This window comes from Aquarana catesbeiana, linkage group LG10, assembly GCF_042186555.1.
Source record: "Aquarana catesbeiana isolate 2022-GZ linkage group LG10, ASM4218655v1, whole genome shotgun sequence".
Classification (NCBI taxonomy): Eukaryota; Metazoa; Chordata; class Amphibia; order Anura; family Ranidae; genus Aquarana; species Aquarana catesbeiana.
This window is the reverse complement of record NC_133333.1, coordinates 52147977-52163531: the sequence shown is the minus strand read 5'-3', so window position 1 is coordinate 52163531 and position 15555 is coordinate 52147977. Positions and strand designations below refer to the sequence as shown.

The 15555-nt window shown below is 41.6% G+C and overlaps 1 protein-coding gene across 2 annotated transcripts in view; it reads right to left on the bottom strand.

Moving 5' to 3' along the window:
• PRR12 (proline rich 12) overlaps window positions 1–15555 on the bottom strand; it is a 166154-nt gene that overhangs the window by 29297 nt on the left and 121302 nt on the right. For both annotated transcript variants that reach the window (XR_012236316.1, XM_073602168.1), the window contains exons 5-9: window positions 14826–15351; window positions 13607–13923; window positions 10592–10708; window positions 8437–8570; window positions 791–2514 (exon numbers count right to left, since the gene is read on the bottom strand). Coding sequence is in view for 1 of the 2 variants with exons in the window: in XM_073602168.1 (XP_073458269.1) it covers window positions 791–2514; window positions 8437–8570; window positions 10592–10708; window positions 13607–13923; window positions 14826–15351 (2818 nt within the window). In the remaining variant the exon portion in view is untranslated. The remainder of the gene's footprint in view (window positions 1–790; window positions 2515–8436; window positions 8571–10591; window positions 10709–13606; window positions 13924–14825; window positions 15352–15555) is intronic.

The window sequence follows — 15555 nt, the reverse complement described above, 5'->3', positions numbered from 1 at the left end:
AATGAGACACAGACGGCAGAAAAAAAAAAAAAAAACGTAACCCTCCTTTACTCTATTCCAAATGAAAAAAGTAGTTTTGCCTATAGTTCTACTTTAAAGACAGGTACATTCTCCACTGATACAGTAAGCACCTTGTTATGGTGAGGCAGGGCAGGATCCACAGTGTGAACGGACCACTTCTGAACAAAAATCCTCACAAAACAGATGTCTTTGCCACCTTAGGATGACCCAGGACTGGAAACTGTACTGGTAGAAGCAACAGGCTGATTCTGTATCAGTAAGAGCTGAAACTGTCTCATGTAATTCAGGAGCAAGAACAGAAGACTGAAATCAATGTTTTACAATCAGACAGTCTTTGCAGCCCATGGCTCAGAAGCTGCCAATGTAAGGTGTAAATCAGATACAGAATCTGCAAATAACTGGGTAATCTGGGTCAAAAAAGGGCAGAGGTCCTCCAAAGAGGACTTCAACACATCCGTAAGGGTGCTGCAAGTAGCTCCAGAGCTGTAAATAGAAAGTGAATTGGTGGTACCCTATACAATAGGACTACAAAGGATAAAAGTATTGTATGTGGGCCACTATTCCCACCAGGTAAGAATTGAGACGAGCCTTAGCACTCAGACAATTCATTCAAACATTGATAAATATTGAACATTTTTGTAAGGACTTCCATTTGAATTCATAATTTGCCTTACTTCACTAGAAGAGGCCAGCAAAAATGACACCCAACAGTACACACACGCAGTGAGAATATTGGTAAAACAAAAAGATGTACACATTAGCTTCTTACCTTCTTCACTCTGCTGGTCAGGGGAGGAGTCTGAATCAGAGGATGATACCACCTCTTTAAGCCATTTTTTCCTTTTCTTTGGTGGTGGTTCAGCCTTCACTTTTGTGGGCTTCTGCTTGGGTTTCAGTGCTACTTTAGGAGCAGGTGGATCCACTTTATCCACTTTTTCAGCCCTTGTGTGTTTTTCAATTTTCTCCTTCACTAGCTTCTCATGCCTATCAACTCGGTCATTCCTCGTCACTTTTTCCACCTTTGGTGATTTTTCTATCCTTTCCAACTTGGGCATCTTTTCAGGTCTCTCGGATTTATCCGTCCTTGAAAGTCTATCTGTCCTGGAAGTCTTGGATGCTCTCTCAGCTCTGGTAGATTTCTCTGGCTTCTCCACCTTTGTATATTTTTCTTTTTCTGCCCTCAGTGATCTATCCATTCTCTCAGTCCTACTTGGTTTCTCTGAACGTTCCACCTTCCCAGTCCTATCTGCACGGTCTCCCTTTGCAGGCTTGTCCAACTTTGGAGTTTTTTCAACTCTCTCCTTCCTCACTGCCTTTTCTTCTGTAGGCTCTTTCTCAAGTTTCTTCACAGCCTCCATCTTTGGGGTGTGCTCCAACGATTCTGGCTTTGGCTGCCTCTTCATTGCATCATTCTGTTCAATTCTACTGGGTGTCTCCATTTTTTCAAGTTTCCTCACCCCTTCTTCTATGTCCGGTGCTTCCAAGACTTCCTCTTTACTTGGTAAACTGGTCTTCCCAACGACTTCAGCCTTTTGAGCCTTTCTAGGAATTTCTAACTTCTCTGACTTTACGGCAAGTTCTGACTTTTCTGGTTTAAAAGCTGGAGTATTTTTCTCCAATTTTCCATTTTTATTTCGTTTTACTGGGACTGTTGGCTTTACAACAGATTCTTTTTCTTGCCTTGATCCTGAAGTACTTTTATCTTGTTTTAAAATGCGGTCCAACTTTTCTTGTTTAGCAGCAGTGGAGCCCTTTTCAGGCTTTACAACGCGTTCCAACTTTTCTTGTCTGGCTGCTTGACTAACCTTTTCTGACTTCACAGCAAGGTCTAACTTTTCGGCTTTTCCAGCAGCAGAAACCTTATCCGCCTTCAGAGTAAGCTCTTGCTTTTCAGATCCTGCCACATGGTCACTCCTTTCGTTTTTCAAGGCGACATCTGACTTTTCCAATTTTTCCACTGGTTCGACTTTTTCAGGTTTGATCACGGATTCTGTTTTTTCTGGTTTTTGCATCATCTCATTGTTTTCTGCCTTGATCACTGGCTCAACCTTCTCAGGTTTAACTTCAAGTCCAGTCTTGTCTTTCTTCCCCAAATACTCGAGAACGTCCCTCTCCTCAACCAGATCTTCCTTGTCATTTAGCAGCACTGAATCAGTCTCTACAATTTTCTCATTTTTTTCCAAGTTTTCGCCATCTTCTATGGCTGGTTCTTTTACTGCATTGGTTGGGATATTTTGCAGTTCTGGTTCTTCATTAGTAGTACACGTTTCAGGTTGCTGAATGCTTTCATGTTTATCACTGTTTGTCTCTTCTTCTTCTACGTTATCGGGTCTCTCAGTGCTCTCCGTCTTTTCTACCTTCTCTATTGCCTCTGTTTTTTCAGTTCTCTGAGTGGTATCCACTCGTACTAGACGATCCAGTTTCTCACACTTCTCTGGCTTAGTAACTGCCACAGGACTTTTAGCTCCAGGGGCTTTTGTTTGACTTTGTCTCCTGTGGAAAAAAAAAATGAACACGCTAGTGGTACACTTAGGATAGATTCAAGAAACAATGCTGTAAAATTTCAAAGTGGAAATTTAAAGTAAAACTATAATTGGTTTTATTATTCTTATAGTTTCAACGCTTATAAACTAATTTTAAATTGTTGGAATAAAACCTAGAAATCTGTTTTTATGTCAGAGTATACCTATGACAATATGCAATATCAAACAAACCACTCCAAGTTGACCTCAGCTCTCATGCCCATCCACTATGGCCAGGTTCTGGTACAGTTTGTTTTGTCCTGCATATAAAATACTAGGAATATGAAGGATTTCCTGGACAAAGAAAAACGTTTTTCTTAAATAAAAAGGCACAAGCTATTTAATAAATTAAGAAAAACGTTTTCTACAATTCGGTTGTGCGAGGTATTCTTCATATTCCTAGTTTGCAAAGACTGTTGAGCTTTCTAACAAGAAAGTCCAACACTACCTGCATGGTGTTCGTCAGCAACTTTGAAGTAAAACTATGGGGCCTCCCATAAAAAAAAAATATATATATATACTGTTGCAGATGCAGTAGCAAACAAACTCCTATCTGTTAAAGCATCTGGGAGTTTGGTTACCTTTTTACAGTGCATTGGTGGCTTGGAGGTAGAAGTGATTCAGCTGGCTGTCACCCAATCACATCTTCATTTGACCTCCCTAGGATAGTATGAATGAAGCACTGAGCACTTTTTACAACACATGAACTTTATTTGTGAATAGATGTACAAGTACTTGGTTGCAGCACGCAGCACTGCAAATAATATATTAATGAATTGTTGAAGCACCGAAGCACTTTCTAAGCACATGAACTTATTTTGTGATTGGATGTAGAAGTACTCATTTTTTAGCACGTAGCACTCTTCAATGTGATGCATTTACATGAATTTATTTTTTTATCGTTTCATTTATTGAGATTATTATTGACTGAAGTACTTTGAACACTCTACTGTATATGTTGAAATAGCGCCACACATACTTAGTGGTGTTAGAAATGAGAATATCCCATACAGGGTAATCATAGCGCAGACAGCTACATGGAAATACACGCCACAGCGCAGGGTTTTCACTGCTCTTCATGAACCTGGAACTGCTCAGCTATGAGCCTCTATGTTAAAGAAAAATGCTTTTTTTTTGTTTTTTTTTTAATAAGTAAAATAAAGATTAATAAAATAAAAACTAAATAAAAATGTTAACAGTCCACAACTCCCATGCAGATTCAAACACAAGTGTCAGGTACTCATCAGTCACTGTTAACGCCAAACTAATGACCTCTGAAGACTTTTAAAGTGTTGCCCATTGTTTGACATACTTGGTAACTATTTACTCGACGCAGCCTTTATATTTTACTAAAAGATGGTATCATACCTCGTGCAACGTCCTGTGATTGTATAACACTGCTGCACTGCTCCTGAATTCAGAGCAGGGTTGTCAACCTCAAGTAAGCTGTGCCCGCTTGCACTACAGTGGGATGAGAAGGCTTTGCAGGAGGCATGGCCAACAATCACTGTCACTGCTGAGTCACAAGCCTGTAGGCTGTCAAGTCAGAACCTGGCCACACCTAGTCCTGCCTACTTCTTTCTGGATTGACAGCATTGTTTCTGCTGCTGTGTCTGAGAGGGGGAGCTGCAGTGTCTGAGAGGGGGAGCAAATGAGACACAAATTTGGCTCAGTCAGGATGTAATGGAAGTTAACGAGGGCCTGTGCTTGGGAATTGACCAGCTAGCTTTTCTAGCAAGTAAGAACTTAAATGCTTTGCATATTTAAAATGGAAGGCACTACCAAATTCAGGGTCTTCCATATCTGACCTTCCTATAAAAATAATGGCTGCCTATTTGTCTCTGGATTCAATACTTTAAAGTGAGGCTAAAGTCTTGTGTTTTTTTTTTTTTTATTACAGCACAGCCCAGATCCTCCTCTTCTCGGGTCCCTCTTCAGTGCTTCTGGCCCCTCCCTCCTGTTAAATGCCCCCACAGCAAGCAGTTTGCTATGGGGGCACCCGAGCCAAACTGTAGCTCTGTGTGTCCATTCAGGTCCTGCCCCCTCTCTCTCCTCATCGGCTCACTGACTTTGATTGGCAGCAGCAGGAGTCAATGTCGCTCCGCTGCTGTCTCAGCCAATCAGGAGGGAGAGTCCCTGGCAGCCGAGTCTCTCGTGCAACATCGATGGATAGAGATGGGCTCAGGTAAGTATTAGGGGGGCTGCTGCACACAGAAGGTTATTTTTATCTTAATGCATATAATGTATTAGGGTAAAAAACCTTTTGCTTTTACAGCCACTTTAAGAATCACTGATGCAGGACAAGCATGTATATTAGAGCCAGTGTGAAGACAGAACCTCTGATCTGTGTACAGTATTTGTTTTAGGTCATTACTTCGAATAACTAAAACCACTGGATCAGCATGACTGCCAGGCACCTAGCATTTTCAGACGGTCACGGCAATGGCAGTCTCGTTAGTCCCTCAGTACGGTCCTTTAAGAATTTTCTAGCAGGTTATTGACACCAGCATTGAGACAGACGGTCCCAAGTGACTTCTCCATGGTAGCATGTAAAACAAGGGGTTCAATTTACAGTATAGCTCTAGCTGTCAATGTTGTGTCGGTCTTACAGTCTCTTCTCCACAGTCTCAAATGGCATAGTAAACCAAACCGAAACCTAAATCTTGCCCGGTTACATTATAAAAACAATTGGGTGGATTTCTACTTTCAGAAAAGATCAGCTGTTTGGCAGATGATTTTTATTTTTTTAAGAATGTCTTGTATATAATCACACTGCCAACACTTGATTTAATGTCAACAAATGAGCTGCATGTTGTGATGTCACTCTCCAAGGTCAGCAGCACAGTGGTCTCTAATCCTAGCAATGTAACTCAATCAAAACAAGCACTGGACACTTTGTTCTGGTCCTTGACATGAACGATTGGAAGTTCATTTGGATATGAACTCTAAATGCAATCTCATGGCCCCAGGTCAGAGGACAAACAAGCTAGATTGTTTATTACTGAACAAATTTATAAAAAGTAGCTATGTTTCATTGTTTTAGAGCCTTACTTCTTCCACTATCAAATTCCGAGATTTGTAGATAGCGCCCATTCCCAAACATATGCTTATATTGTCACTGTACTAATGACACTAGCTGGGAAGGGGTTAACATTTAGGGGAAATCAAGAGCTTACCTGTGTGTCCAACAATGTTTAATGTATGTACTATGTGCATACACTAAAGCAGTGTGCTGGTTTTTACTCCCTGCCGCGCAGGGAGAAAAAAATACACATCACTGCTATCTGTAGAGAGCCCTGTGAGCCCTATGTAGTTTACCACCACAGGGCTCTCTTCTATCACTCGCTCGGGCAATCAGTGGGTCTTGGCCATAAATCAATGGCCAGGACCCACTGATCGGTTTTGTTCTGTAGCGAATGACAGCACAGCCGGGGAGACATGCAAATCATATATATTTACGTAATTAAGCACAGCTGAGCCGCTCTGTAGCAGCAAAGCTACAGGAGGTGGTCTGCAAGTGGTTAAATATAATAAGTGATCCATCAAGTCTGACCTATACATATTTTTATTTTTTTTTGCTTGAGCATAGATCTGTGGTTCTTGGACAACTGTAACTGTATAGTTGATGTAAATGTTTTTTTTAGCTGATCCATTCCTTACCCCCTGAACCCCATAGAGCTATGTTTGTCCTAAGCATGTTTGAATCCAATTACTGTTGACTTACTACCCCTGTAGAAAGTCTATTCTAAGCATCAACTTCTCTTTTAGTAAATTCCTGCAGTCTATGATTAGTTTGTACTTCCTCCTGCTAGTTTGAGGTTAGGTGAGGTTGAGGTCATGTCCCCAACTACCCAGCAAGAAGTTTGGTTAGGGCACCCCTAGTACTAACTTGATGAGGTGACTATTTAGAGTCATGACAGGTTTCATTTTGGGTGCAGTAAACTTTAATGTCTGACCCTTGGATGGACCAATTTTCTTGTGAGTTTGCTGCTCTTCACTGGTAACTAGGTGGAAACTTTTTCTGATTTCTGGATGTTTCTGGGCTGTATACACCCCTTCTCTGCAACATAATACCTGTCCAGAGTTCCCAACATGCCTTCTTCCATCTGACAGGAAACAGGACAACTTTTTTGTGTGGTTTTAACTGTCAGAGGCCCTCGCTTATGGCACTGCAGGCATACAAACAGTCCTCGCTGTACAACACAAAGGCCTCTGACAGTTCACCATCCTCTGTGGATATCCACATTGATGTGCCTGCTACACCTTTCCCCAGACCAGCTGAGAAGTGGAGGAACCGTGATCAGGCTTCCCATCCTGCTCCTGGGACGTTTCATCCACAAATGTGCTTGCTTTTATCTTCACTCATGTGAGTTGCCATTTGTTTGTTACTATCAAAAGTTTTAAAATTTCTACACTTAGAGGCGCCTCTCTTCCTTGTCAGGCCATGATTTCAGGCCATAGTTTTTCTGGAGTAAGGCTCGATTCACATCTATGCATGTTGCTTTTGAGCGTTTCTGCAGTGTTTTTTGTGGCGCTTGCTGCGTTTTTGAGCAGCGTTTTTACAGCATTTTTGTGATGTTTTTTTTTTTTTCTTTAGTTTTTTTAGACTGTATACAGTCTAAAAAAAAAAAAAAAAAAAAACGCCAAAAACGCAAAACGCGTCAAAAACGTCGCAAAAACACTGTACTTGCGTTTTTGATGCTGGTCCATTGAATTCTATTACATGCAAAACTCTGCATTTTGCATGAAAAAAAGTCCCTGACCCTTTCCAAAAACGCAGAGGCACAAAAAAGCATCCATAGGAACCCATGTTAAAAAATTCCCATGCATTTCTGCAAAATGCATAAAAAAACGCGTTAGTGTGAATGGAGCCTTAGTGTGCTCTTAAATGGAAGGGATAGGCCTTTTTCATTGTGTTACATAGTAGGTAAGGTTGAAAAAAAGACAATAGTCCATCCAGTTCAACCTGTGTAGATGTACGTGTGTCAGTGTCTATAATTCTTTCCCATATCCCTGTATGTTGTGATATATATATATATATATATGTGTGTGTGTGTGTGTGTGTGTGTGTGTGTGTGTGTGTGTGTGTGTGTGTTTCTACATATTTTTGGTAAAAAAAAAAAAAAAAATCGCAATAAGCACATATTGATTGCTTTGCACAAAAGTTATAGCGTCTACAAAATAGGGGATAGATTCTAGAATTTTTATTTTTTTACTAGTAATGGCGGCGATCTGTGATTTTTATCGTGACTGTGACATTATGGCGGACACATCGGACAATATTGACACATTTTTGGGACCATTGGCATTAATACAGCGATCAGTGCTATAAAAATGCATTGATTACTGTAAAAATGTCACTGGCAGTGAAGGGGTTAACCACTAGGGGGCGATCAAGGGGTTAATGTGTTCCCTAGTGTGTGTTCTATCTGAAGGGGGGAGGGGACTGACTAGGAGAGATGACAGATCGCTGTTCATACTCTGTATGAACAGACGATCTGTCACTTCTCCCTCTCAGAGAACCGGGATCTCTGTGTTTATGAGCGATCGCGGGATCTTGGCGGTCTCAACCGCCGGGCACTCGCATCGGCTCTGGGGGCAAGCAGCCCCCCTAGTGGCCGCCTTAGGAGCTGACGTAAAATGACGGCGATTCGCCTGCCCGTGCCATTCTGCCGCAGTAGAACTGCGGCGGCTGGTTGGCAAGTGGTTAAGATGCACATCCAATAGTCGTACTCCCCACTGCCACCACCAATTGTGGAAGAGAGTTCCACATCCTTATTACCCTGACAGTGAAAACCCCCTGCGTAGTTTAAGCTCTTAGACCCTAAGCATTTGCAATGAAACCAAATTTGGCATTTAGAGAAATACAGAGACCCTAACAGAAGTGCCATACCTCATGGTCTGAAGAGGACGATGCCATGGTTTTCTGGAACAAACTCTTACATAGTCCTTTTTGTTGACATTCTCAAGAAACTTGACATACAGACGCTGGTACCGGTTTTTGGCATCACCAAAGTATCCCAAATACTGAACAGAGAGAATAATTGTTTGCCATTAATAAATATTCTGCTTCACTGCACATATTTCCTAAATAGTACCATCTTTTTTATACTATGGCATAGATTGTAAGAATAGATAGTGGACCTGTTGACATTACAATCTGCAAGGTAATACCTTCAGGAACAGCCATAATGGGCAAAAATCATTGAATATTCTGGAGCAGATTTTGTGACAAATACAATAGTGCTGTGCGTCTAATATATATATATATATATATATATATATATATATACACACACACACACACAGTATCTCACAAAAGTGAGTACACCCCTCACATTTTTGTCAATATTTTATTGGCATTAATGACTATTTGTTGAATTATTTTGAGGGGACAGCAAATATACACTGTTAGGGCCAGTTCATGAATGAATGAATGAATGAATGAGTGACTTGTATAGCACTACCTATGCAAACTGAATCGCCTCAGGGCGCTTTTTGCCGCCGGTGTCCATCTGCGGTATTGCACGGTCCTTTGCCCCATGGGGTCCCGACATGCTTACAACACATACAACATACACACATTCAGACAATTTTTCATCAGGATCTAATTAACCTACCAGCATGTCTTTGGAGTGTGGGAGGAAACCGGAGTACCCGGAGGAAACCCACGCAGGCACACACACACAAACTCCAGGCAGATGCTGTTGTGGTTGGAATTTGAACCAGCAACCCTTTTTGCTGCTAGGTGAAAGTGCTAACCACTACACCACTGTGCTGCCCACCATAGAAAAACGCAGTCCTGATGCGCTCCAGATGCTTTTTTGCATGCACGTTTTTTATGCGTTCCAGTGAGTTTTTAAGCGTTTTTGGTGCATTTTTGATGCAGTCCAGTGCATTTCCCCCCCCCCCCTTTTTTTTCCCCCTAACCTGAATAAGAACATTGGGTGTTCCAGTGCGTTTTTGATGCTTTTTACAGCGTTCCAGTACAGTCCAGTGCAGGAAAAATGCGGCATGTTCTACTTTTTTTTCTGGAACTGGAACACACTGGAACTGCAAGCACTGGTGTGAACTATGCCATTGAAAACCGTATAACCTACTTTCTTTGAGTTTTTGATGCAGAAAAAAAATGCACTGGACTGCATGTGGTGTGAACTGTCCCTTATACAAGCTGTACACTCACTACTTTACACTGTAGCAAAGTGTCATTTCTTCAGTGTTGTCACATGAAATGTGACAACCAAAATGTGAGGGGTGTACTAACTTTTGTGAGATACTGTATATATACACATACATACACACAATATATACAGTACATGCACATTCACACACCTTTATATATATTATAAAGTATAACATGTAAAAACATATGTGATAATTTATCAATTCATTTAATGTGATAAGTATCCAATGGAAGACCATAAAGTGAAACTAAAGTCCATCCAATATGTCCTTTATACTTTTATATTATAAATTATATAACCATGAATAAATGTCTATAAAAAAGGAGCATATATTTAGATTTGGATGAAGAAACATTTGATTTACAGTGGTAGTAAACTATAACCTGTAAAAAAAAAAAAGAAAAAAAAGAAAGAAAAACAAAAAGGTGCCCTGCAAGTTAATGCCATAATGTGCTAGTAGGCATCGCTTACTAGCACATTATGAAATACTTACCTGTAAAACTGATTCCTCCAGCGGCACGCCAACATCGCTGACAGGGATTCCATCGTCACCTGGTCTTCCTTCAGGGTTCACGGACTTTGGCAGTTTCAATGGCCGAGCCACAATGATGTCACTTCCGCGCATGCGTGTGAAAGTCACGGTTGAGGGACAGCACTCTCAAGTGTGCCATTCATTCAGAGCACAGTACCCATGCACAGTGATGTCACCCGCTGCTTCACATCTGAATATCTCCTAAATGGTTCACATTTAGAAGATATTCACTGTACCTATAGATAAGCCTTATTATTGATTACAGGAGAGGTTTTATTCTATTGCTTAGGTTACATCTTTGTTTCAAAATATAAACCTCCAGAGTTACTTACATTGCTGGTGGCACAAAACTGGCGCTGCCCATCTTTGATCTCTGGGGTGAATTTTTGCAGTAGCGCTTTTTGAACCCGCCAGATAGGAGGGGGCTCTCGGCCTGTCTGCAAAGCAAGCTGTGGGGACAAGAGAAAAGTTGAAAATCATGGCTTCCTCACTAAGTTTACAAACAAAGTAAATTGGATCATGCTTTGCTGGGGTTTTTCGCCTTCCTCTGGATCAACTGTGGGTATAGGATTGTGTATATGGGATTGTATGATTTTTTTTTTATTGGTTAAACTAGATGAACTTGTGTCTTTTTTTTCAACCTAACTGTGTCTATGTAAAGAAATTAATGGGTTGTCAGATATCAATTTTTATTGCTGAATACTCTTCATATCCATTATGTCCTGTGAATGGCTACCAAAAAGTCAGCATTAAAAAAAAAAAAAAGAAAAAAAAGTCATAACTAGCACACAGTGCAAAAATGTATCCATTCAAATATTCTAAAATGTTATTCTCTTGTAATGAAAAATGTATAAAGTGCCCTAATTCCTGTCGTATGGTCTATTCCTTGTAACTGGTGGATTTTGAGGCACGATCACCAGCAGTCTTGAGAAATGACTCTACAATGAGCAGAATTACTATGGCTTTACTCACTGTCAAAAACCCAACTCTGCCCCACAGTACCCAGTCCCCAACCTGCATTCAACCCAATAGAGAAATCATGCAGATAGCAGGGTAAGGCCATGGTATCCCGGGACTGGAAATACAGTAGTTTATTCTATATGTAGCCTTGAGCATGGTGATAGGAGAGAACCCTGGGGATTTTACCATTCCTAATGTCCTGAATGACAACCAGTGTGCAATGTGAGATAATCCCAGCAATACGTACCCTTACAGGAAAGGCTTGACACTTGTACCAGAAGGACAAAAGCGTTTATAGCTGATATGCACACGCCATAAGGTTTTATACAGCCAGCCCACTCGGTGAGCAGGTTTTAGCTATCTGTACACCTATAAAATGCAACTAGTGTGGTCCTAAAGTGGTTGTAAAGGCACAAGGTTTTTTTTATCCTAAAGTGGAAGTCCATGCAGAAACTAAAATCCCTGCATCTATAGCCACCAGGGACCCAACACTAACCTCTCCATCCCTGTAAAGAAAAAATGAGTATACATAACTTTTTGGAAGCCGATCTGACCCGGTCCGACCTGATTCCACGCTGAGCTGTCAGCCACGGCTTCACTGTAGAGGCGGGTGCAGAGGAGACGGACGACAACCAAAGCCCCATAGTAACTCTATGTCACTTCATATTATTTTCACAGCCGTTGTCGGCCGTATCCTCTACAGAGCTTCTGCCGCTGGAGATCGGGTCAGATCGGCTTCGAAAAAAGTATTACAGGGATAAGGTTAGTGTAAAGGCCCGTACACACGATCGGACTTTTTGACAACAAACATGCAAATTAGCTGTTTTAAGGCAACATCTGACCGTGTGTACGCTCCGGGGATGTGAAAAACCACGTGATTTGGTGAAAGTTGGATGAAAAAGTCCTGCCGTGTGTATGCTTAATTAGTTTAAGGCCAACGCCCTTTGTACAAAAATCCACGGGAAAGTTTGTACAAAGTCTTATTGTGTGTATGAGGCTTTAGAACCATGGTGGCTATGCAGGGATTTTAGTTATTGCATGGACTTCCACTTTAATGCATTAAGATAAAAAGCCTTTTGTGTGCAGCAGCCCCCCCTCAGCCGCCCTAATATATACCTGAGGTTCCTCTCTGTCCAGCGATGTCCGCGAGTGTCTCAGCCATCCAAGATTCTCCTTTCTGATTGGCTGATACACAATCTGGATACGGTACTCCGTATTGTATCACCCCATTATAATTAATACAGTTTAATACCAAACAATCCATGGAGTTAGTGATCTAATAATGAAAGTGGACCTACAGTATGGATTGGACATTACACCCTACTTCCATCACCAACACTCTGATCATTCTGTCTACTTAAAGCGGACTTCCGCTTAAAAAAAAAAAAAAAAAAAAAATCAAAAAAGTCAGTACAAATACTGCAGCTGCTGACTTTTAACAATCGGACACTTACCTGTCCAGGGTCCAGCAATGCGCGGGAACGAAGCCCCACTCGTCTCCCCCTCCTCTCTGCGGCGCCGGCACAATCACTGTGGGCGCCCGGCTATGGCTTCACAGCCGGGAAAGCACTGTGCATGCGCGAGCTGCGCGGCGCGCCACGACTGGCCGGGCAATAATCTGGGACCTGTGATGTGTCCCAGGAGATTGCCGAGAGGGAGAGGTGATCTCCCTTCCAGTGCCGCGGTGCGCCGGGAGGAAGTTGGAGCTGGAACCCTCTAAAAAGAGGGTATCAGCTCCCCCCCCCCCTCAAAAAAATGACATGCCAAATGTGGCATGTCAGGGGGTCACCTTCCCTTAAAGCGGAAGTTCCATTTTTGGGTGGAACTCCACTTTAAAAAGTTTAAACAGTAAGTTCAGGCATCTCTACATGTCTGCAGTTTACTCATGTCACCAGCTTAACTTATACAAATCAACAGGTTTCTTAAAGGATAAGTTCACATTTCGTAACATGTAATAACCATATTCTGGGTGTAACATGTTACGAACAGCCCAGCCCAGCACCTCCCCGATCTGACAGCTAATGGGGATCTTCTCCCCCGCCCCATTAGCTCCACCCGCCCAGCCAAATCACTCATTCACGGTGTTCTGTGAAAGGAAAACTACAAGCTTTTGTGACACGCCTTTGCGGCTGTTGCCTTGTAGTTTTTAATGAACTACCACAGCGCTCCAAGGTACGAGCAAGCCCATACACTAACAGATCTGCAGATCTGCATGGCACCAGCAATCTGCTGATCGCTGATGCAATGCTTTACAGGCTCCTGCAACAAACAATAATAATTGCACATTTTCTTACCTGCAAAAAAATGTGCCTTTTTTCCCTATTTTTTTTTTAAAGTGAACTTATCCTTTAAAGCAACACAAAGGCCTTGCTGACAAAATTGCATACCTTTAAAGCTTGAATGTCTTCCACTCGAATGACAAACTCATCTCTCTCCCGGAAGATACCCTCCCCGCTGCTCTCGACATCTTCATCGTCGGTCTCCCCGCAAATAGCAGCTGTCTCCTGTTTTTTGGCCAGATGTAGGGGTCTGGAATCTTCTGGTTCCTCCTGTTCAGGGGATGATTGGGAAGGGGGCTCTTCTGGTGGAGGAGGAGCAGGAGCCTCTTGAGGAGATGGTGGGGAGACTGCCACTGGTGGCTCCGGCTGTGATGAAGGCTCAGAAGGCACAGGGCTGGACACCTTCTCCTCAACTATGGCGGGTGCTTAAGATAAAAAAAAAAATCTATTGAGAAGCCAGTCACTTTGTGGTAAATTAATTATATATGCACTAGAAGGTAATGAATGCAGGAACACAAAGCCTACCCTTTATGAAGGGTTAACAAATGTAATATTAACTTACACAAAAAAGCTACCTGTATGGATAAACTTCTTGTACTTCAATTTACAGCCCTTTGAAAAACAAGGAAGTGTACTTAATGTACCTAGAATTATCTAATTATGAATCAGCACTAACTTAAGGGAATATCGCTTTTATTACACCATCCAAGCTTTCTTTCTAGACACAATTTATTGCTCCATGGGAAATGAAACTTCACGCTTTGTGAAGTGTTTCTTTTTTTTGGGGGGGGGGGAAATAAAAAATTGATATAATAAAAAAATAAAACATCTGTAATTTCTTAAAATGCATAATTAAACAAAAATCATTATATTATAAAGAAAAAAAAGCTCTAAACTAAGCATATGATTATGAGAAAATCTTCAAACATATCAGAAGTCTGTCGTTATGTAAACCTCTCCACAGTAGGACTGCGACTGAGAGAAGCAGACAGAATTAAACGCTAATCTGGATTGAACAGTGGTGTCAATCTGAAACCGAAACTCTTACTGATAGAGCAAAAGAACAGGATGATGACCTCATTAGTGTGCTGCTGCTTTCACTACTAAATTAAAGCATAGATCAAGTCCCTAACCAAGGTTTATTGATTTAACCACAAAAGAGAGAATAGTGGGATAAGGCACCCAGCTAAACTGCCTATAGGAGTGAGTGAATATCAAGAATAGCTAACCAGAATTACAAATCATTTGGCACCAAAACAGTTCACATGGGTAGTGGAAAAGTGCTTAGCTTCTTGCATATAACTCTTTTTTTAAGGAATATACTAACCTGCACTTTCTGGCTCCTTGCGGTCAGTGGGATCATACAGGGCAGATATAGCTGAAGAGATGCTTTTCTGCAAATCCTGGTTTTTGCTGACAGAGTCCTCCTCATCTGAAGAAAAGGAAGGCAATGTCTCCAAATTTCTTTTCAGTTCATCATCCAGCCTTTTGCAGGGGCTTGTACAACTCATAACTAGGCTATCATTCTCCGTAGAGTCCAAGGTTCCAGAAAGCATCTGGGACGCCATCCCAAAAGAAGCCTGTGAGGCCTGCTGGGCAGACGGTGGTCTGTTCTTCGATGGGCTGGTGTTGGCTGTAGGTAGTTGCTGCCTTTTGCCCGACTTCAGGAAGTCTAAAAAAGAGGCCATGAAGCCTGACTTTATTTCTGGTTGCTTTTCCTCAACTTCTTTGATCTTCTGTTTGATCTTCTCCCGAGTCTGGCTGTTGTCCAAAGTGTTCTCCTGGGGAGGAGGGAGCATCTCTGCTTGATCCATCTGCAAAGCGTCATTCCCTTTTGGCACTTGCAGCTTGATCTGACCAAGGAGATAAAATGTACACATTGAGCGTTCTAGATCCTTGGAAACTATGCCCAGCTTGTACTTAAAATTATATATAAAACAACACAAAACTATTTCGTGATCTAATTTTTAAGATACCTATTTTTACCTAATGGGTTAAAGTGGGTTTTCCAGAAAAATAGAAAACACCTATCTAAATCAGGTCCTCTCTATAATAAC